This window comes from Diabrotica undecimpunctata, chromosome 7 (genome assembly GCF_040954645.1).
Source record: "Diabrotica undecimpunctata isolate CICGRU chromosome 7, icDiaUnde3, whole genome shotgun sequence".
Lineage (NCBI taxonomy): Eukaryota > Metazoa > Arthropoda > Insecta > Coleoptera > Chrysomelidae > Diabrotica > Diabrotica undecimpunctata.
In genome coordinates, this window is record NC_092809.1 from 108,523,632 (window position 1) to 108,549,734 (window position 26,103).

General features: G+C 31.3%; 1 protein-coding gene across 1 annotated transcript in view; it reads right to left on the reverse strand.

Annotated features, from left to right (window-relative positions):
- LOC140446594 (uncharacterized) overlaps positions 1–26,103 on the reverse strand; it is a 391,872-nt gene that overhangs the window by 309,082 nt on the left and 56,687 nt on the right. Inside the window, exon 3 of the mRNA XM_072539162.1 lies at positions 18,016–18,202. Coding sequence (XP_072395263.1) covers positions 18,016–18,202 — 187 coding nt within the window. The remainder of the gene's footprint in view (positions 1–18,015; positions 18,203–26,103) is intronic.

Sequence of the window (26,103 nt, forward strand, 5' to 3'; positions counted from 1 at the left end):
ACATAATGTTTCTGGGGATCCTTATCTATTGAGTTCCAACTCATAAGATTTCTAGATGTCCACTCAGGTCTAGTTGAGCTAACATAGCTAAAAGCTAGTGGACCCATGTTAGCTTAACATGCGCTTAATTACATGAATTATTACATAAATTAACCTCACCAGTCTTCCGGGTTGAACCGCGTTGATTATCACTGCGCCGAGCTTTCGACATCCTCTTTGATGTCTTCTTCAGGACTTACGAGGTCGATAGTGATGTGGTTTAGGTCGAGGTTGGTGTGGGGGCCAGCGTGAGAATTGACACGGGGGTTGGCGCGGGGGTTGACGCAAACATTTCTGACAGTATGATATTGGTTGGTTAACTAAATCAGTGGAAACGTAAATGTCACGGTATGATCATAGACCCCGGAGAGTTTGTTTATATACCTTACAATTTGCTGATGACCAAGTCATTATAGCTAATGATAAAGACGATCTAGAGTATATGGCAAGGAAACTAAAGGAGGAGTATGAATAGTGGGGCATTAATGTGGGAAATTAATGTGGAAAAAACTAAATACCTACCCATAGGAGTTGAGTTATCCCATAACGAACTGGAGAATAATGAAGAAATTACATCCTGTAGTGAATACACGTACCTGGGAGTAATCTTCGATAGAACGGGAAAAACGATGAGAAAATAAAGAAAAGGGTAATACAAGCTAGAAGAACAATTGGCTGCCTAAATCGAATACTTTGGAGCTCCAAAATAGGAATAAAGCGAAAATACAATATATATGAAACACTAATTAAAAGCAGTCTACTTTACGAAGCAGAAACTTGGCGAATAACCGAGAACAACAGAAAAAAATTAGAAGTTGTAGAAATGGATGTGTTTAGAAGATCGTCAGGTATATCCCGCAGGAAAAGGATGCAAAATGAGGAAATAAGACGAAGAATTGGAGTAGACGGTTACTTAACAACAGATATTAAGGGGAAACAGTTAATTTGGTATGGTCATGTTCAAAAAATGAAAGACACAAGATTGCCCAAAAAGATTATGCAGTGGGTACCACCAAACCGTAAAAAACGAGGAAGACCCAAAAAGACATAGAAAGAAGGGGTAATCAAGGCAATGAGTACAAGGGATCTTAGAGATGGCTAATGGGACGATAGAAGGACGTGAAAATTAGGTATCGGACAACGTCGAAAGACGTTCTAAAACTGATATATATATATATATATATATATATATATATATATATATATATATATATATATATATATATATATATATGATTTTGGTTGACGGGTGGAGCGGATCGTATTTTCTTTATTAGAGGTCTTCAAGTCGAAGGTAACAGTATGCCGTCATCTCTTTTGTTGAGACAATTTGGCCTTTTTTCAATTCCTATGGCCTCTCGGCTAATTCTTGGTTTTAAGCGGATTGAGGCTATGGTTCTGCAGTTTTCAAAATCAATTTTGTGTCCTGTATGACGTAGAGCTCAAATTGAGTCGGAATTGCGAACAGAAATGGAATGTTCATAAATCCTATTTTGGATTCTACGATTTGTTTGGCCTATATAGGATCGAAGGCAGTCTCCACAAGGAATTTCATAAACTCCGTGTTGTTCATTTGGAATGTTGTGTTTGATTGATAGATGTCAACATTTTATTGCTCTTATAGTAGTCAACTAATACCCAAAGTAGGTAATTATATTTCTAATGGAGAGCAAGAACTCAATACATTTGACGATGACGAGGTGGTCTACTTTTTCTTGTCACAGTAATATTAAATTCCAATTAAGTGTTTTTGTCAATTGACAATTAAGTGTCGTCTCAGTTCCAAAGGTTGGCAAACATCAAAGCTATATGTACCTTCTAAACCGAGGTTCTGAACAGATGACTATTAGCGGTGTTAAATCATTCACGCTGAGTTTTTATTCAGGTGCTATTGATCTTATGTCCAAGGTAATGAAGTTTTTTGAAGGTGAAGAAAATCAACAACACCTCGGTATTTTCTATATCCATGAAATCGTAATATTCTACGATACAACCAGAACTCAAAAGCTACGATGTTCTTAGGTCGTTCTTCCTTCTTTAATGTCCAGGATTCCGTGCCGTAATACAACACTGATGGTACATAGTATCTAATAAGCCGTACCTTTTATTCTAGACTTATCTCGACTACAGAATACTTGTGACATTTTCATCAATGCGCTACGGGCCTTTCCAATTCTGATCTTTATTTCTTGAGAGTAGTCAACATTTTCGTTGAAAAGAGTACCTAAATACAATATATGCTCCATCATCAGGCCATAGTACGTTAGTCTGTGTCTAGTAAACACTACGATATCAGGTACAGGAAAGCTCTATCAATTAAGGTAATTTTGCAAACCACCATCCCCCTCAAGGAATCCATTTCCTCAAACCTAGGAATATTTATATTTTTTATTGCATGTATGTATTATGTATATTTAATCAGATGCTTTTCTTCACTTTTTTATTAATTGTTACAGTTGTGTCTGTTAAAGTCTGGTTTGATAGTTGTAAAAATTAAAATTTTAATTTTAGTTAAATAAAAGCTGGTTTTTTATTCTGTTGCAAAATTTTATTAAAATTTTAATTTTAGTTAAATAAAAGCTGGTTTTTTATTCTGTTGCAAAATTTTTAATTTTTCTCTTAAAAACCATTTCGCATTCCTATTATGTTCATTCAAAAAAGTATGTAAGATAAATTATTGCAATAACATATCTCAAATCATAAAACGAGTTTAAAATAAACTGCGACAGAACGTCAAAAAACTGTCAAAGTGTTTAGACGCATTTCAAAGTTTCTCTTAAAAATTTAAATATTTAAACGATTATTTCTTCAGTTCTGAACATGTAAATAGTGAATAATATTAAAATCAAAATCATGTTCGAGTCTAATCTAAAATAGCTTGCAAAGAAGTTAATTTTATAATGGTTTAGTAACTTAAGAAAAGTAATTAAGTATAAAAGTAAAAGTGATTTGTATACTGAATATTGGAATCGTGAGTAGATATAATATACTTTTTTCATCTATTTGGATTTATATATTTAAGTAAACAACTGCAATCAGTTATAAGTATTATCCAATTTACATGAACCGGTATCACAACGAAAGCTGTAAAACAGCACCAGTTTTAATCGGATTTTAAAATTCATTTAAAAGATGTCATCTTCCAATCAGCTACCACAAAATGCATCATACTCAAAAGCAGTTAGTCAACCACGTAGTATATTAATCCCAAGCAGAGATCAAGCTATTTTGTTTAACACTCTAGAGAATTGTACAATTAATGACTATCTTGAAGGATTGAGTCAGCATATAGAACCAAAAAATATAATTTTCGCATCCCGTATATCAAACGGTAGAATATGCATATATCTATCATCCAAAAGCCTAGTAGATAAATTCATAGCAGAAACAAAGAAAATAATAGTAAATGGAAATATACTAGAAGCGAGAAGATTAATAACTCCATCAGTCCGCTTAATTCTGTCCAATGTATGTCCAAGCATACCTTCTAACATAATAATGGACGAATTAATAAAACTAGGTTTAAATCCTCTCTCAGACATATCATATCTACGGATAGGAGCAACCAATCCTGCCTTTAGTCATATTCTAAGCTTCCGAAGACAAATTTTCGTTTCACCTTTTCCAGACAACTTTGTACTACCTGAATCTTTTATTATCGAGTTGGAACAAACATCATACCGCATATTTATAGCCCAAAACGAAAATTGTTTCAAATGCAAATTAACTGGACACCAGGCAGCTAATTGTCCAAATATTTCACCTTCTAACCATCCTCACAATGATAGTGCAATGCAAACAGAAATAAGACAAAATTCATCAATAAATCATACTCAACAAGATAATCTACAAAATACTCCCGCAATCTCAAATACCAATCCCTCCACACTTACTACGTCTTCTCAAACCACATTACAAAGAGTAGCAATCCCAAATTTATCAATAAACCAAACCCAACAGTGCTCACTACAAAATACATCCATACATTTGACCACTTCTTCAGTTAACACTACAATCGCAACACCTACATCGTCTGAGTCATCCTCTAATACCCAAAAACATAAATCAACCTTACCCGAAACAAGTCAACACTTACCTCCAAATAAAAATACACATTTGAATTCTTACGAACCCCAAGTAACTTCGAACAAAGCAACCGGAAAAAGAACCCTAGAAGATGCAATCAGGCCACCCTCCGAAGAAAACTTTGAAAAACTTAAGCTTCAATTAAAGAAAAAAACCAAAACTGATGACAAAAACTTAAGAAATGATATACCAAATCTCCAAACATTATTGGAACCAGTTAGAGAATATGTAGAAAGGGAAAAGCAATTGTTAAGCTTCGATCAAGTAGTGGATCTATCCGAAAATATACAAGGATCAAAAGACATAATCAGCGTAACAAAATTGTACTTATAAAATATGTACTTATAAAGTTTCTAACGGAATTACATTCATACTACATCGACAAAAGAATGAAAACCATAAGCACCAAATTAATACGAAAACTTGGCAAACACATAGGTTTACTCTCTACAGTGAAAACTTCATTATCGGAAGAAGATTCCGACTCATCGGTAAATAATTCCTCTAAAGAATAATAATATCACTGTTGACTTCATGTCTGTTCCATCACAAGTCTTAGGAAAAAACGTGAATATTAAAAAACACAATAAGTTATCTTAAAGACTAAGAACTGTATCAATTATTGTAATTTTTTCTACCTTTACCTGTATTATATTTTTTAGGTCGCTAATAACCCTTGTGGTTGCAGCGTAAATAAATAAAATAATCTGCTCTAGAAATAGCATAGGCAATTTCATTTGTTTAGAATTAGGACTTCAACCAGGAACATCAATTCGTAGTGTTAAAATATAATAATAAAAAATATATAAGCTAAATTTAGTTTACCAACACTTTTATATTAAGAATTAATATGTACAATTGCTATTAATGCTACAAAAGTATACAAGGTGAGTCATTAGGAACTGTGCATTCTCCTACTTCGTATGGACGTGCCTATGGGAAATAACAAATGACCATTAAAAAGTTTCTCCTCCCGGTATTTAATAGTATACTACAGGGCGAGTTATGATTGACTGAACTTTCTATTCGTTAAAACTTTTGAACTACAGAACCGCATATACATAAGTGGTGACCTAACAAAACTTGAAAGAGAAATACAATCAAAAATTAAAACAAATGCTAAAGAGGAAATGACTGAAAGGAAAATTGCGAAGTTAGGATATCAAAAAGTAATTGTGGATAATGAAGTATGGAAATTGAACAATAAAAGAGAAAAGCCTGAAAAAGTAAAAAGTAAATTATAACAGGTTACAAAACTAGTAAACTATAACAGACAGGACAATATTACCTGTAAAATATATTTTTTTAAATTTATATTATCAGGTAGCATCGTGGATAAACTATTCACTTGTTATCCCTATTTAATTAAGAACAAATACTTTATATATATATATATATATATATATATATATATATATATATATATATATATACAGGGTGATAATTCGTCAAACGGGCCATAGGAAATTCAATGGGAAATTCTAAATTATTGAATTCCTGCTTCCCTAATTATTTTACACCAAAAGTCATCAGAAACTATTTGTAGAGGACTGAAATCTGTATCAAAAACAAATATTACAATTGTTTTACGAATTAAACCTATTCCAGAATTTTGCAAAAATATAATAAATTTTTCAGGTCACCCCTAAAAGTCAGGCCACAGGCAGAGCAAGAATGTGTATGACATGTTGTGTTTGGTCATATTGATGTTTCTGATATTTGACAATATTTGAATTACCAAAATTTTTATTGTGTAATTTATTGTTTAAAAAACAATACAGTTGATTAAAAATGTACTCACTTGAGAAGAAAGTAGCAATAATAAAAATGTTTTATTCAGGCAATAGTGCGCGGAGTGTCAGTTCTTTATTTAGCGTAAGATATCCCAATAGACCAATTCCAAGTCATTAAACAATTCAAGATTTTTTCAAAATTTTGAAAATACTGGGACTGTAATTTCTAATTGTACCTGTAGAAATAATATCGCCGTGGTACCAAGAAATTTAGAAAATCAAAATGAAATAAATGTATTAAGAGAAGTAGTAGAAAATCCTAGAATAAGTTCTCGGACCATTGCAGACCAGTTTAATATTCATAATTTAACGGCCTTAAAAATTTTAAAGAGGAATAAATTCCGTTCAAATAAATTTCAATCTCACCAAGAACTAACAGAAGGAGATGATGAGAGACGAGCGGAATTTTGTTATGAGATTTAAGAGAAGGCTAATGCAGACAGATAATATTTAAAAACATTTTATTTAGTGATGAATGTAGATTTACATTAAATAATGAACCAAATGGTCAAAATTACAGGATTTGGTAGACAAGAAAGCCTGAGGATATTATTGAAAGCCATACCTAATATCGTCGAAAAAAAAGTCTTGTTAGCAATATTTAGACAATATTATTGGACCATTTTTCTGTGAGGAAAATTTAAATTCAAAAAAGTTTTTAGACTTGCTACAAGAAGAGATTTTACCGAGACTCGCAGAAATAGCTTAAGATGAAGAAAAAATATGATTTCAAATTAATGGATGCTCTGCGCATAATAACTGAGTGATTAAGGAAATCCTTAAAAACAGCTTTAATAATTGTTAAGTATCACAGTAAAACTATATTGAAATTATTTTAATTGTTTGTAACCTGGAATTGAATTGGAGTGTTTTAGAATATCTTATGTTACATAAAGATCTGGCAGTGCTCGTACCTACTATTGCCTGAATATAACATTATTGCGATTTTTCGTCAACTGAGTATCTTTTGTTAACTTTATTGCTTTGGAAACAATATATTTTATTCTTTACAAAGTAATATTTATTGTTCAGTAGTAGTAGTAGTGTTTAGTAAAATTTATTGTTATAATTTAATCATCAAATAAAAATATTGACAATACAAATATTGTCAAACATCTTACATCAATATGATCAAACGCAACACGTCATACACATTCTTGCAGTACGTGTAATCTGACTTTTAGCTTTGGCCTATAAAATGTATTATGTTTTTGCAAAATTTTGGAGTACATTTAATTCGTAAAGCAATTTTAACATTTGTTTTTAATACAGATTTAAGTCCTCTACAAATAGTTTCTTATGACTTTTAATGGAAAATAATTAGGAAAGCAGGAATTCCACAATTTAGAATTTCCCATTGAGTTTCCTATGTCCCGTTTGACGATTAACCACCCGGTATATATGTATATATATATATACAATTTATATATATATATATATATATATTTGTCTAAAAAATACAAACAAAAAACCCAAGAAATAAATCAGTATAATATACTACTCAAACTGCTCGATCTCGTGTTGTTATTGATGTAATTTCAAATTGAACTGATCATTTAATTTATCACGCTATTTGTCATGCTCATAGATACGTCAATTCATTAGAGAAAAAGGTCAACTAATTTTATACATTTTTATTATTGCTTATGGGTGGAATGCTATAGAAAACATTAACACATTAACCAAAAATAAACTTGATAGACGTAAATTAATATATGTACACCGCTGGGCAAAAAAACCTAGTCACCTACGTATCTGTAACTTTAATGCAACTTTTATTTCATCAACAAATTTAAAATTAATATATAAGTGACACAAAATCTTAGCACTCAGTATTAATGATTTTATTTTAATAAAAAGTTTATGCTTTCGTTTTCTGTTTATTACTTGTTTTCTTTAAGTAAATTTTTACTCTGTTAAATTTTTACTCTGTATGTTAATATTTTACCCTCTTTATAATATGTTAAAAAAATTGAAATGGAATGAGCATTTTTATATTGTAAAATGTGATTGTCAATTGTTCGTATAGATAAAGCCGATGGTAAACCGGTGTTGCAATCTTAATAAAAAATAATTTAAGCTTTAATGTAATCACTCTAAACAATATTTCAGAAGATCTACAAGCTTGTGCAGTGGTAGTCAATAACATCTTTTATAGCAGTTTATTGTACGCCAGATGTCACACTAACAACAAAAAATTTCAACGACCTTCTAAATAACTGGAATGATTCAACAATAATATTATTGGAGGTGATTTTAATAGCCATCACGATTTATGGGGGTCCTACAAAGTTAATGCTTTTGGTTCAAATTTTGTTAAAGCATTAAATCAGTCTTTCTTTTGTTCTTCTTAACAACGGTTTCCCGACAAAAATTTCTATCTTCTTCTTCAAGTGCCCTCTCCGCTACGGAGTTTGGCAATCATCATTGCTATTCGTATCTTTGAAGCTGTTGCTCTAAATAATTGGTTAGATGTGCACTGGAACCAGTCTCTTAAACTGCGCAGCCAAGACGACTGCGTCGTCTCCTCACGCTTCGTTTGCCCTGAATCTTTCCTTCGATAATTTACTGGAGCAATCGGTACTTTCCCTCTTATCACATGGCCAAGATATTTCAACTTTCTTCTCTTGATGGTGATCAACAGCTCCCGTTCTTTGTTCATTCTTCGAAAAACTACACTATTTGTTATTTTGTCTGTCCAAAGTATTTTCAAAATTCTTCTGTATATCCACATTTCAAAGGCCTCTAGTTTATCGGTATTGCTCTTGTTTAAAGTCCAAGTCTCTACTTCGTACAGCAGTATCGAGACACTAAAAATTTCTATATCAGGTGTCAAATCTGCAGTGGATTTATCAATTTGCTCTCAATTAGATAGACTGGTCTGTTAAAGCAGACACACTAGGTTCGGACCACTTCGTTATTATAATGCAGCTTAATCACTCTTTTGGAACACAAGATGATACTTTTTATCCTAAGTCTAAATGGAATACTAAAAAAGCTAATTGGCTCAAATATAATCTCGTTTCACACCTTTGTTACGATAATATACCTTTTTTCAACAACACTAATAAAAAATACGAAGTTCTTTTAAATAATATAGAATTTGCTTCAAGCTATTTAATTCCCCTTAAGAAACCTTTTGAAAGTAAACGGTTGTTGCCACCGTGGTGGACGAAAAATGTGACGTTGGAGTCAGGCGGAGAAAATAAACGTTATGTACCTATAAAAACTTTTATACTTATTAAAAAAGTAACTGTAAACACTAAATTATTGGTAAAAAATTAAGCAAGAAATTATTGGATTTGCAGTATAGTAGTAATTTGAAAAAAATACCCCTACCAATGATGGCAACAAGCAAAAAAAATGAAAATAAATCCAGTATCTGGTAATAAATGTGAAAGTTTCGATTGAGAGGAACATTTTTTCAAAAAGTTGCATCCGGCTTGTAATAATTTTATAGCATTAACCAATCCCACAATGCCCTTTTTGATAACAAAATTAGCTACAATTAACTACAGTTTGCACTAAAAAATTAAATAATTCAGCTTCTGGTTTAGATCTAATTACATGATATAATCTGGAACTTATCTTGCAGAGTAAAATTATTTCTACTTGAAATATTCAATGAAGTATAATTACATGGTAATGGAAAAAAATATTAGTAATCTTCATTCCAAAACCGCAACAAATTCTACCGCATTTTGCATTTTTTAAAAATTTGAGCGAATTATTAAACACAGGCTTTTTTAAAAATTATTAAAAACATTTGTGGAGTGTGGAGTGGAGTCTTACGTTGCCATGTAATCACTTTCTTTTGAAACTTAAAGATCTTATTTTTAATTACCAAAAATGTAACTCAAAGGTAATCAAACAACATTTAAATATTTAGTGGCTTCAAACAAGTACGTCCAGATAGCACTGATGATGGAAGAGTTATTCTGAAAACGTTGTGTGGTGTAGCCCAATAGGGTATTATATCTTTTATAAAGCTGCATTTAGACGGGCCACTAAAAGTTTTCGATTTCGGCAATATTTAGTAGAAATATTGCTCAGCGATATTTGTGAAAACAGAAATATTTGCGTATGGCCTGTCAATAATCATAAAAAAATCTTTACTGCAATATTTCCAGCCATGCTTGTTGCATTATATTTCCATTTTAGACGAAAAATACCCTGGAAGTATTGACGAGACGAAGTCAAAAATAAAGATGTCCGATATTGTACAAGTTGCTGCGCCCTTATTCGTGCTATGATACATAAAAAAAATAAAAAACGAAAAATGTAGACACGCCCTTTTTCAAGTAAACGGGAAACAATAAGTAATTTAACTAGGGAAATAATGCTAGACAATTACATGTTTAACAATTTTACAAGAATCTCAAATAGTTATTTCGAACTATTAATAATTATAATAGTTCGAAAGAATAGAGAAGACAGATAAAAGCACGAGAAACGCAATACCAATCTCAAAACAAGCACCTAAGACAAGACACAAAAACAAGAATCTATAAATCAGCAATTAGACCTATATTAACATACACGGCGGAGACAAAACCTGACACATCTAAAACGAGGCGACTACTAGAAACAACAAAGATGAAAATACTCTGACGAATATCAGGGAACAGTCTGTTGGATAGGGAGAGAAGCGAAACATAAGAAGAGCATGCAATAAAGAGGACATAAATGGATGGGTGACAAAACGGAAACAGGAGTGGAACGAACACATTAGTAGAATGGCAGAGGATAGGATAATACGAATAGCATGAGATAAGTCACCAAATGGACGAAGAAGTATTGGCAGACCAAGAAAAAGATGGTGCGATAATGTAAACAATTTAGGACGCTTAAAACAAGCACTGCATATTCGCCACGAAGCCAATATTTGCCTTGTAAACTTATTATTAAACTTGTATATTATTATATTATTATTATATATTTATAATTTATTATACTATTAAGATTCGTGTACCACGAGTGTGACATTTGCTTATGATTTACTACCCATGTCAACGTGTCTTAAAAGTGATCAACCGATTCCAGACCGACTTGTATAACTCTTTCTACGGATATAATTTGTAATCTAGAATTTTTGATAACTTAACTGTAATTTAGATCCACAAGAGAAATGAAATTCCTGTGTAAGTAATTATATAATAAAATTTGTATTATTATTCATTAGGAGATATACTACGAGTTATATTGACTGTTTTGTTCATACAACCGTTCACAAACTGTCATTTTAATTGGTTGTCATCTAAAACCCATTCAGATATCGTCTGAGGATCAGCACCAACCACTTGTGGGAGTCTTACATTACCATGTAGATTATTTAAGAAATATTCAAACATTACAACATAATTTTCAATAAAATATAAAAAATAATAAACTTTGTAAAATAACAAAACACTGATGATGGACTTTTTAGTCTGAAAACGTTCTATGGTGTATCTAGAAAGGGATTTTAAATTATATTTAAATGTGATATTTATATAAACAATTTAAAATAAACTTTTCTAACTATAATTTGTTACATAGTTACAAAAGTCAAAAAGAAATTCTTATATCACCCAGATATAAAAAAGCAATGGATGACGGAAGAAATTTTAGATTTAATGGAAAAAAGACGTCAATATAAAAACTAAGATAATCAGATGTACAAAAAAGTGGTTACACAAATAAAATACAGAATTAAGAAAGCGAAAGAACAATGGTTAAAAGAACAATACCAGAACAGACATGATAGTTTTAACACACATAAAAAAATTAAAGAATTAACTCACGTAATACATGGTCTTATAAATAAAAAACTTGAAGAATGAATAGCTGATATTCAGTTTGAATTCAAAAACAGACTAGGAACCAGAGAAGCGTTATTTGCTTCTAACGTGTTAGCTCAAAGATGCATGGATATGAATGTTGATGTGCTTGTTTGTTACGTTGATTTTGAAAAAGCATTTGACAAATTAAGAAATGAAAAATTAGTTCAAATTCTAGAGACAAAAAACATAGACCATAGGGACTTACGAATAATAACAAACCTCTACTGGAATCAAAGAGCACAAATCGTAATAGATAACGAACCCAGTCCAGAAATTGAAATCAAAAGAGGAGTTAGGCAGGGATGTATTATGTCCCCATTACTATTTAATGTATATAGTGAAGCCATTTTTAAAGAAGCATTACTATTTCAAAGTGAAGGAATAATAATTAACGGAAGATCTGCAGATGACACCGTGATTATGGCAAGCTCTGCTGAACACCTCCAATTACTGCTAAACAAAACAAACAGTTCTTAGGAAAAATATGGACTAAAAATGAATATAAAAAAGACCAAATACATGATAATAACATAATAACAAATAAAGAAAACAAATATACCAACAAATAAACACTTGGGAAATGTACCGATAGAAAGGGTTGATAAATACAAATATCTAGGAACCTGGATTTCAGACAATAATGATCAAACAACCGAAATAAGAGCCAGGATAGAAATAGCAAGAAACGCGTTTGTAAAAATGAAAACAATTCTCTGCAACAAAGACCTTAGATTAGAACTGAGAGTAAGAGCACTGAGATGCTATGTGTTTTCGATACTGCAATATGGACTTGAAAGCTGGACATTAAAACAAGAACACATAAATAAGTTACAGTCCTTTGAAATGTGGTGTTACAGGAGGATGCTTAGAATAGCATGGACACAGAAGAAAACTAACATGGAAGTATTGCCAGAAATGGGCACAGAATGCGAAATAATAAACAGAATAAAAAGAAGAAAGTTACAGTATCTGGGACACGTAATAAGGGGACAGCGATATGAGCTGCTAAGGCTGATAATACAGGGAAAGATAAGAGGAGGAAGGAGTATAGAAAGAAGGAGAGTGTCATGGTAAAAGAATTTAAAAGACTGGTTTAAATGCAGTTCTATAGAACTCTTCAGAGCAGCAGTAGATAGAGTAAAGATAGTGATGAAGATATCCAACCTCCGATCGGCAAACGGCACTTAAAAAATAATAATAATGTTATGAAAACAGTGTTACACATTGTAAAGTACAAGAACCAATGCAAAAGGAACATTAAAATAAAACATTTTCTCATTTTCCTTTGCATTTCATTATTAAACAAGAAAAACTCAACGAATACATCAAAAATCTAGAAGGAATATTGATCGAATTCCAAAATAGATTTTAAGACTTGAAATATTTTAAACCGTCTCTTGATTTTTATCTAAATCCATTTGAAATTAACACAATTCAGGGTGAGTTTTCCATTTCTAATATAATTAAAAACCCAAAAACATCTGAAAAATTAGAATTAATACAGAAGCAGGAAGACAAAGCTTTGCAATTAAAATATAAGTCGACGCCGATTACTGAATTTTGGAAATTTGTGCCAGAATCTGGTTGTCAAATTATTTCCATATTTGGAAGAACGTACTTATGTAAATCATTTGATTTAAAATTCTTTAAAATTCGTAAAATCCAAACACCGATCAGTATTAACTAATCTGATCTGAAAAAATTACTAAGAAGTTCCTTCACCAATTATTCACTAAATTATAAAGAATTATCAAAATTATGTAAAATAAATGTAAATGTAAAATAAATGTGTTTAATTTTTAATATACAGGGTGAGTTTTTAGTGCAACATCGGTCGATAATTCCATTGTGGTACAAGATAACCAAAAAACTGTAGAAAAAATGTAGGCAATGATATTCTCCATACTTGGAAATATGTGGAATTTTACAGGGTGAGTAATAACTACGTGGTATAGCAGACATACAATTTTTTAAATGGGACACCCTATATATTTTTTCATATTTATATTCCTCTCATAATTCTTGTTCTGATAGTATTGGGCTTTGAATTACTATACAAAATACAAGTTATGACCATTTTTATTTCGAAGTCCCTATGAAATCAACAGAATGTATATAAAGAAGTAATGCGTAAACAATTATTTATTTTATATAATAAAGTAAACAATATATTTTAGTTTTTAAATTAAGTTTAATTGAAATCATTGACAAAAAATTATATACAGGGTGAACTAAAAAATGAAATACCGATTTTCTCAATTTTTTTAAATAAATTATCCTAAGTATATTTTATTTTTTAGAAATATTGTATTTATGATAATTTTTCATTTTTATATAGCATTCCCCATACCTAAACTCATTGTTTTTTGAGATATTTTTAGTTTTCTACAAATTTCGGGAATACATTCAATTTTTGTTAAGTAGAAATAAGTATAGAGTATTAAGTGATAGTATAAAAAAAATATTTTGATATAGTGAGTAACTAACAAAAAATATAAACCACAATAATATGTAATAAATGTAACATTTAATGCGATATTAAAAAAATAAATCGAAGATAAATGTTTAAAAATTCCACCTTCAACGTATACAGATTTGGAATGTATTTTACGGAATATAGGAATTTTATAACAATACAATGATTAGCTGATTTACAATTACCCAGTGTAAATTTCAATATAACGTCGCGATGTTTTATAATTAATTCATTTGTTCGACTGGACTCCCTCTCCAGTCGATATGTTTCGACTGCTGCGCACGTTCGCACGTTACCAAACGCAAACGATCATCGTATAATAAAATCTCGCATATCGCCAAACCGCCAGTATAAAAACGGAACACAGTTATGGTACATATCAATTCGTCAAAACCCTACAATTTTGCGTAGATATGGAATTAAAATTTTATTTTACTAAAAAAATTGTTATATTTTATTGCCAAAATGGCATGAAAAAAAGTAGATTTCTAAAAATTAAAATAAAAACAAATTCCAAAAATAACATATTTCTAATATTAAAAAAAAATTCAACGTAATAGAGGTTCACATATTCCACCTCTTTTTGCAGAGCAAAAACCAGATCTATTGTACAAAGATACTCTCATATCTCCGAACAGTTCCGGTCTAATGCTTCCACAAAGATGAATTATTTTGTCCCCCAATTCCGCTAAATTTCGGGCTCTTTTAAAACCATATCGATAAACACTTGCTTTTGAATATCGCTCAAAGAAAAAAATCATTTGGGGATAAGTCTGGTGATCTGGGAGGCCACTTGATCGTACCACGAGAAGAAATTAATTTATTTCCAAAAATGGTTTCTAAATAATTTTGAACTGCTCGTGTATTGTGAGAAGGACAGCCGTCTTGCTGAAACCAAATATCGTCAAAGTTCACAGGAAGTAATTCAACTGCTGGAATAATTTGATTCTGCAACAATTTTAAATATTTATTTCCCGTTAAATTACCATCAATAAAAAATGGACCGACGATATAGTCCCCCAAAATACCTATCCAAACATCAAGTTTTTGGGGATATTGTGTTTGTACTGGAATACTCAAGTGTTTATTATGCCGAGACCAATATCGTACGACAGAAGCATTATGTTTCCGATATAACGAAAATATCGATTCATCGGTAATCAAAATGGTGCTTCAAACAAATTGGTGCTCCTCTGCCTATCCATCTCTCAGGAAAGTTATTATTTAGATGATTGTAAATAGAAGCAGTGTGGTGAACTTGTTTGACCATGAGTGTTAACAACATAGGGATTTCTTGATGCATATTAATGAAAATTATGCCGATTCACCGTTCCTTTTTTGCGAAATGTTGCATCAAAAAAGCACGTAATCGAAAAAAAAATCGGCCTCTTTGCACTTGCTGCTAAGACCATTGACAAAAAGCTAATCTGCGTTGATAATCATTGACTGTCGACCGCCAAAGTGTGACTAATGTCATGTTGACGTGAAATTTAACAAGTGCTGATGTGGGGATCTTCAATAGTAGCTATCAGTACATCTTATTCCTTTTCTTCACTAATAGTCTAGGCGGGATCTGTTTTGGATTGAACATTTTCCATAGGAAGCTATTTTTTTGCTGGAATCACTTCAGGATGTGCCCAATATCGATAATCACGATATGCGCCAGTCGCAAACCCTGTGCTAAATTCTTTATTTAACAAAATCTGAAAACAATTGAAAATTTCTCATTTTTTGTTCCTATTTGCGTCTATAATTCGGAAAATATTGATCCTAGAGAAAAAATTATAAGAAGTTAAAAGTTTCGTTATTTAATTTTACATAATATTTCGTTAGCTAGAAATTGAAAATTTAATGTTTATTGTTGAAAAAATAGCAATAATTGGAAAAAAGTACAAAAAAATAAAGTTAATCCTTTAAATGTTTTCGACTTTCTAAACTTGACCTACATGCTCCATATTCCGCCTAGAAAAACCTTTTAATATGTTTAAAAGGTGTGCTAAATTTTGTTAAGATCGGTCGGATAGGTTTTGCATAATAATTTTGCAACTCAGCCTACTGGAAAAAAATTGCAAATTTTCAAATTTATAGTAGGCTCTAAATAAAGCCCTCAGATAGTTGCAAATATTTTTTACACATAAAGGAAGGCTCAAACTTTCAAACGCTTTTTGTAAAATTTAAATCGGTTCACTAGGAGAGCCTAGAAAATTTTTTAAAGTTTTAAACATTTTTTATATATATTAGGCTTATAAATAAATTGAATAACTTTACGAGCTTTAAACATATCAATTTCAAAATTTATATACTTAAAGAATATTAAAAGACGCTTCTTTTAATATTTTAGGAATCTAGTATTTCATTAAGGAAATATGATCTTTCCATACTATCGCATCTATTGATACATTTATTGCATATTGTTATGGTTTATATTTTTGTTAGTTACTTATGGAATAAAAATAATTTTGATTATATTATCACTCAATACTCAATACTTATTTCTACTCACAGAAGTTTTTGTGAAAAAAAAAGAAAAGAATGTATTTCCGAAATGTGAAAATAACTAAAAATATCTCGGAAAGTAGTGAGTTTAGGTATAGAGAATGCTATATAAAAATTAAAGGCTCTAATAAATTCAATATTTCTAAAAAATAAAATATAGTGATCCATTAGTTGTAGGCAATAGTTTATGCATTACTTCTTTATATACATGGTGTTTAAATTCAAATATGGTTGTATAAATTAATCAATACATTTTTCCTCCCCTGTATTCATCCGATCCTAATAGTACCGCTGAGGTTCGGGAACACATCTCGCTAAAAACACAAGAGTTTTAGTCGTTAAGAGGGACAGACGCACCCGCTACGATGCATTCATATTGAATTTGTTTTGTTCGTTTTTTCGTAAAGTATTGCAAATCATGGTAATTAGCGGTAAGTTCTTCACCTAGTTTTACCTCAACCTTTAAATTGTTTTTGATTGTTTATTGCAACCATTTAAATTTTGATAATTATTTGCACCTATGAGTTAAAGTTCATTCATCTTGCCAGAGCTATCGAAGGAATAGTTCCTGGTAATTTAATTACTATTAATTCGTAATAGTACATTATTTGTTAATTCCCCACACATGGTGTTGATTTCATAGGGATTTCGAAATAAAAATGATCATAACTTGTTAAATATTTTGTATAGTAAGGCAAAACCAATACTATAAGAACAAGAATTAGGAGAAGAATACCAATTTGAAAAAGAAGTCTGGAGAATATCATTGACTCATTTTTTTATAAAAAGTTTTTTGGATATTCTATACCATAATGGAATTATCGAGCGATATCGCACTAAAACCTCACCCTGTATATATATTGCATCATTTTTAAATACGTATTTAAATGCGAAAAATTTCAGATTTCGAAAAATGGCTCGGACTATGGATCTTAGCCTCCCCTATATTTATAGTAGATGGTATATACCGTAGTGCATGTTACGGTTTTACATTATATCATGTTGTAACTTGACTGGCTTCTGTTAAATATAAATATACAATAAATATAGCAGGATGTGTTAATGTCGGCCCTACATCTATGATTTATGAAAAATTTATAGATTTATCAAGCAATAAAACACTGAAAAATTTTGTTTTCAATTCATCAATAAATCACATATTGAATAAATCCATCACATATTTATATATTTATTTATATTTTTACTTTTTCGGCTTTTTTAAAAATTCATTCATCATTTACAAAGATAAAAAATAAATGAAAGTTTCTATCAGATAAAATAAACGTGAAATATTATAACTCACCCTTCCACTTGAATCTACGGCGTTTAACTCAGGTTCAGTGAGTCCTGTGATGATGCTGGTGCGCAGGAGGTCTCTCAATATATTATCGTCCCCATCGCGTGCTGCCGCTAAGAGGGCTTGACACCCCGGAGTGGCAGCAGCGTGGGGCAGAGCGCTTGCCGTTGGAGACAGCGTGCCTCTGAAGTATCTGAAATAACATATTTATATATTTTAAAATGAAATAAAAATTAATGTAAAAGAGACTAAATATATGATCATAAACTTGGGAGATGTACCTATAGAAAGAGTTGAAAAATACAAATACCTGAGAACCTAGATTTCAGAAAATAATGATTAAACAACAGAAATAAGAAGCAGGATAAAAATAGCGGGACATGTTTTTGTGAAAATTAAAAAAAAATCATTATATGATAGGCAAATCATTGTATGATAGGCAGATCATAGACAAATCATTATATTTATGATAGAACCCAAAACACCTGCTATAATTGAAAAGACATTTCGGTTGAGTTTACCAAAAGTACAAGCTGATCATAGCCGCAAATGTCAAACATGGAACAAAAAATTTTGGTATAGCAGTGTTGGCATGTTTTTATAATGTAGATGCTGTATGCTTCAAATATAAAAAGGTAAAGCTTAAGAAAGGTACATTTATGAATTCTGCAATTTTTGATTTATATAAAACAACAATGAGTAACTATTTGTTTCTTTTGAGAATAATTGCAGTTAATTATTAGAAATTTTTTTTTGCAATTACCCTTTGATAGATTAGGGGATAGATTTGGCAATCGTCAAATCAGCAGTTGCCAGATTACAACAGATGTTTGCAATTAATCTCGAAAGAGACAAATATTTACTCGTTATTGCTTCATATAAATTAAAAATTGCAGAATTTATAAAATAGTATAATCAAAATGTACTTTTTAAAAGCTTTATCTCTTTATATTTGAAGCATACAACATATGCATTATAAAACATGCCAAACCGAAATATTTTTGACATTTGCGGCTATATTCAGCTTGTACTTTCGGTAAACTCAACCGACATTTCAGTAATAAAAAACTTGCTAACAAAGATTTTTTAACAAAAGATGAATACCCATTGTCATTTATAAACAAGGAAAACAAGAGAATTCGACAAATTACAGATATGCCGACATGCCTGGGACAATGAACAAAGAGTACAATGCTTAAATCATCATGAAAGACTAAAAGAAAGAGATGTGTAGCAAACCCATCAGCAGAATTTTGCAGGTTTTGGTTGCCAATACTAAAAGCAGAAGTCAACAACAAGAATGTACCAACAATAAGGGATTGGGAAAGTCTGATACAAATCGTTTACAATCATACACAATACATATGCAATATACAATACACAAACAGAATACACGAACACTCACACAGACACAAACGCATAAAGTACATACAAATAATGCAGAAACACACAGAATAATCAGAATTAAAAGTTTCATAGGGCAAAGAATCCACCATCATATCTTTTCAACCAAAGCATAGCTGTTGCCTCCAACACCGCGACAAAGTAAGTCAACTGTCAACAACTGTAACCTCTTCAACAACTTTGGCGGTTATACACCCTTTTTAACACAATTATTAAATAATTGTGTCAAATTTTTAAATCACGAAAGTAGAAATCTGAAGAATTCTATTGACGAAACCAAAATCCAGATTTTTGCTTTAATTTGTGCCTTTTAAAAATTTCAAGACAAAACAGACGTTGCTAAACATGTAAAGAGAGAAAATGGAGAATCTAAAATTGCATTTCACAACATATCTCCTCAACTAAGCAAAAATCGTTGGCAAATTGGTTTCTTGTACTCATAAAAAATATATCGAAATAAAGGAAAGACAGTTAAGATTTGATTTCACGTATAGTGCCTCTGTATATTCGCTTATACGTATTTCATCCTAACAGGATTCATCAGAGCAAATTTTACAGAGCTTCTACATAAACAGAGGCAGTATCACCATCATCTTCATCACCTTCAGCTCTTTCCATCTGTCTTGTGCGGCTGACATCCAGATATTTCTAACACGTTTCAGGCCGTCAGTCCATCTAGTTGGTGAACGTCCTCTGCTCCGTATTGCTTCTTGCCTTGGTCTCGACTCTAAAATACGTTTTGTCCATCGGTTGTCTGATAATCTGGCGACGTGTCCTGCCCAATTCCATTTTAACGACGCAATTTTTTCGATGGCGTCTGTTGTTTTTGTTCTATGACGTATTTCTTCGTTTGTGATTCGGTCTCTCAGAGAGACACCCAACATCTGGCGCTCCATAGCCATCTGAGTCACGCGAATCTTATTAACTACCTTTTTTGTAAGTGTTAATTATAACTGAACAACTGAATTATAAAAAAGTATAATATACTATTTATTAACATAGTATGCACATTAGCTAGGTACGGAATAATTATATTATTATTATTAATATATTAATCATGTTTCACTAATTGACATATTTAAATTCTTTATAAAACCTCATGTTGATTGCGACTGGCTGAATGACAATTGTCCAAGCCAAGAGAAAAAAAAAATGTTTTCGCTCCATAAGTGAGTACAGGTAACACACATTGGTCAAAGATTTTCCTTTTGAGGCATATGGGTAGGTCCGATTTAAATACATAGTTTAATGTACCAAACGCTGCCCAGGCTAATCATATGCCACGTGGGAACTCGCATGTCTGGTAATCTCTGCCTAACCGAATTTCATGTCCAAGTACTTATACGATATAGTCCGCACAATATCTCTTCCATCAACAGCAATATTTCGATTTAGCACCAGATTAGTAATTATTTGCGTCTTGTTAATATTAACCTTTAGTCCGACCTCCAAAGAAGCGTGATATAATTTTACAAACATTATTATTGTATCATCCATACGATCGGCTATAAGGACGATGTGATCTAAAAATCTCAAATGACTCAACATCTATCCATTTATGTTGATAACTTTCTCGTTTAGATGTTCCTTCTCACAAGTATGTTCTAAAAGTACCGTGAATAGCTTTGGAGAGACGGTGTCTCCTTGCCGTACTCCTCACTGTATACAGAATTTATTTGTTTCTTTTTTAGATAGTCTTCCGCTAGCTGTGGCATTTTGGTAGATATATCTAATTATGTTAGTGTAGTGATGGTCTATTCCGCATTATGTCAATGCTTTTAACATTTTCTGATGGCATATGGTATCGAATGCTTTCTTGTAGTCGATAAAAATATTGGTGCCAACAGTTTGTTGTATCCTGCAGACTTCTCTATCAGGTTCTTTATCACTAGTAAGTGGTCGTCAGTGCTGTATTTCGATCTAAATCCAGCTTGTTCTCTAGACACTGATAGGAGTCTAATTTAGCGTCCAGTCTTTTTGCGAAAAGTTTATATATATATATATATATATATATATATATATATATATATATATATATATATATATATATATATATATATAGATTTAGAAAAGGGTTCAGTACATGTGACCATCTTCACACACTAAAGGTCCTAATAGAAAAATTTAACGAATACAATTTACCAATCTGTTTAGCATTTATATTTTGACAGCATAGAATTATGGGCTATTGAGGAAGCACTGGTCAACAGCAGAATAGATTCTAGATATAGGATATTAATACATAATATATATCAACACGCTGAAATGGTAGTCACGATGGATAACGGAATGAAAACGAGGCCAATAAAAATCAACCGAGGAGTAAGACAGGGAGACACCATATCTCCAAAACTATTTACTGCCGCACTTGAAGACATCTTTAAATCACTAAACTGGGAAACGAAGGGACTATCGATAAACGGAAAGTATTTAAACCATCTAAGATATGCAGATGACGTAGTACTAATAGCCGACAGCTGGAAAGAACTGAAGACGATGATCGATGAGCTTCATACGGAATCCATAAAAAAGGACTGAAAATGAATCTGAGTAAAACTAAGCTAATGTCGAATAAAGATGATCAACCGACGATAACCATCCAAGGAACAAAAGTGGAACATGTAGAAGAATACATATATCTGGGTCAGAATATCAAGGTAAACAAAGAAAACTAAACTACCGAAATAAGCAGACGAGTAAGAATGGGATGGGCCGCATTTGGAAAACTCTCATACATACTGAAAGACAAAAAGATACCCCAAAACCTTCGAACAAAAGTGTTCGATTCTTGTATCCTTCCCGTTCTCACTTACGGAGCTCAAACCTGGACATTCACAAAAAAGAACATGGACAAGATTCGAAAAACTCAGCGAGCCATGAAACGACAGATGCTTGGTATCTCACTAATAGATCTTCAAACGAACGAAGCAATCCGGAACAGAACAAAAATAAAGGACGCCGCGAAACAAGCAGCTAAATTAAAATGGAAATGGGCTGGACACAACGAACGTCTCGAAGATGGTGGATGGAACAAAGAAGTCGGAAACTGGCGACCGTACGATGCGAAGAGACCAAGAGGAAGACCTCAAATGCGCTGGAGCGACGATATCAAAAGAGTCGCAGGACCAATGTGGAAACGCCTAGCACACAACAGGGATGAATGGCGAGAAATGGGAGAGGCCTTTATTCAACAATTCGGATAGAAAAAGGGCTATATATATATATATATATATATATATATATATATATATATATATATATATATATATATATATATATATATATATATATATATATATATATGTATATATATATATATATATATTAGAAGTGATTATTTCGACCAAAAAATAATTTATAAATACGTTCGAATTATCGGGTAAAGTGGTCTGTAATAAAAAATAAAACGGATTGGACAGGTAAGTAACATATATTGTAACATATTGAACAAAATTTATAAATATTTAAAATAGCCAACATTCATCTTAATAACAACTAACTTTAATAATTCATCAAAGAAATATTATTCTTCTAATTTCTAAAGATTAAAGATTCTTTTATTGTTATTTTTATTTTTACATTTGAAATAATTTTAATTTTTTATCGTATAGCTGTAACGAACGTGCTTAAGACAATTTAATCTTGACATTCAATATTTCAAATACTTCAATGTCACTTTTTATTTGCGAAATCTTTTAAACTTTGTGAGTGTTTTTAAATGTATTTGTACGCCATTTTTTGTAATGTTCAAATTGTTTTAGTTTACTCCTGAGGAAGCTTTTAAATAAATGGCGAAATATTGAGTAATTTAGAAAAAAGAAAGATTTTTATTACAGACCACTTTACCCGATAATTTAAACGTATTTATATATATATATATATATATATATATATATATATATATATATATATATATATATATATATATATATATTGTAGCAGTTACAACTGCTAACATATAACTAATTAATATAATTTATTATTAAAATCCTAAAACCCCTCAGAATCCCGTTTATGAAACGTTTATGGGCAATAGACGATACGATGCGCAAGTGTAATCAACTAAAGTGGTCAAGAGTCGCTCGGCTAAAGTCAGTTCTTGGCCAACAACTCACACAGAGAGGTGTATTTCTCCAAGCCTTAACCGGCATTTTTTTTGTCTTAAAATCGGGTAGAAAATCTGGGATTGGATTTAATATTTTCCCCGAACATCAAGGGAGGAATTGGAACAACATAATATGATAAAGAATCTTGATTGAAAAACCCGGCTTCCAAATCTGCCGAAATGATTATTTAAAACCTACTACACCTACTTCAACCCATTGGTAACCAGGAACCGATTGTCTCCAGAACCAGAGCGTTCTCCTTCATTCGCTTTTTCGGAGCCCCAAGGACCTTCAGAGTCTTAAGGGGACTTAACCAGGACAGCTGTAGTGTTGTGACAGACATTAACATAAAGTTTCATAGGGTTAAGGTTTTTTCTTGTAACTTACAACTTTGTATATGCATATACCAAGGTTAGTACTTATTACAGTTTTTGTATCATCTATAAGAAGTTAGGTAAATGGTTATTAATTAATTAAATTAGATTCATTGTTAGGGAAGGGGTTCATGATTTTTGTATAGCGGTTTTTAAAAGGGAAGGGAAGAAATTTATGTATCAGGTTTTTTAAAATTATATATATATCTTTCCGAGTCTGTTGGCCATACTCATCACACTTGATCACTTTAGATATCTCCCAGCATCTATGTGTAAGCATAACACTTACACATAGATCTGGTGTTTAGCTGCTTCGACACATATTAGTCGTATATTTGTTAGGTAAGGTAGTTTCTTTTGTATAACCGTCACGGTTTTTTTTAGTATTTATATTCCCTACCTTACCTATCTAGGATTTAACTTTAGTAACTAACCTTAGTGTTAAGATTTCGCTTCTCCCATGGACTTAGATTATATATTTACTAATACATTTTTTCGTTTGGCCCAGTAGTGGGGATATTTCATTTTGTCGTGGCTTTTTTATCCTCGTATACCGTAGCCCCACTACTGTAATTATATTTTCTATATATATATATATATATATATATATATATATATATATATATATATATATATATATATATATATATATATATATATATATATATATATATATATATATATATATATATATATATATATATATAGGTGAGTATAGTTGTTAATATTATAAATAAAGATATTTGTTACAAGTAGTTTTGCTTTTATTTCAGTTCCTGCTTACAGTTATAATATAGCAGAACAAGGTCAATAGTGTCTTTTTCGGTTTTTAAACATTATTACAGGGTATTATATCAATAGTACTTTATTCCTTGTTGTTCATAACTTCATTTGTTTTTTCGTTAATTTCCTTCAGAAATTAGCTGGCGCCCATTTCAGTATTTTCCTAGGCATCTCCGTATATTCTCTTATATTACCCCTTTTATAGTTCCAGATTTTCAGGTGCATTATTATATTGTATTCTTTTGGTTAAAAGATCTCTTTTCCCCTTATCTCAAAGCCAAATTCTAGGCTAGCCCGAATTCTTGCTTGAGGTTTTGTGTCTCTGTGTTCTTTTGAGTTAAGCCATTCTTTTTATTATAACTTCTTTGCTAGTTCTTCTCTAATTTATCATCTCCTTCTCCATATACCACCCCCTAAATTTTATTTAGGTTTCAATATATATGTGAAAGCAAACTGATAGGACGGTAGTTTTTTATATATGTTATATCTCCTTGCTTGTGTAATAAAATTATGACTGCATTGTTCCATTGAGAAAGAGGTTTTCCTTAGTAGATGCATTCGGTGAAAAGCTTCGCCAAAGCCTGGTTTATTCTATTTTCTCTTATTTCGATCGCTTCGCATTTTGAGCACTACTCCGTCATCGCCAGGGGAGGCACTATACGTGAAATCAAATCCTTACTGGCTTTCTGTCAAATTTTTAGTTAAAAAAATTATATTACAATCAATTGTGGCTTAACCCCAGATAAAAATAATTTTGAACTTAGACATGCCACAAGAAAACGGTTTCAGCACCTTATTAAACAACAGATTGTAGCTATATTTTCGTACGTTTACGAACCCACAAACTATAAATTAGAACGTACATAAGCTCCTGCCTCTTCTGTATATTTTATAAATTTTCTTATTTTTTCCACAGTTACATTCTTTACTTAATAATACTTTTAAAGTTTGAAACTAGACTGATGCCCGCTTATTTCAATTAAACTTTTGCGTCGTAGAGCTTCTTTAACAACTTGCATTAAACGAACTCTATCAATATAATCAAGTTTTAAATACGAAGTCAATTTGTATATAGTAACTGCTTAGATCGTTTAACGATTTTTGTCACGGAAATGATGTATACTCCTCAGAAATAAAAATAGCATCAAACAAGTTTTATTAACTTTGGATTTGCTTAATTTTATTTAGAAGAAATCTGTGTTCGTGTTTTAATAAACGTATTTTTGTGATTATTTAAGTTTATACTTATCTATTTACGTATATACAGTACGTTAAGTTTTGGATTAGATATTGCAAACTACATAAAGCGCTAAAATCGGCAACATTGCCTCGTACGAGATAATTGTAATTCTTTGATTCGCTCCAACACCTAGACAAAGAACGAGAAAACTATTTAGTAAGACATAACAACGCATGGAATATGCATC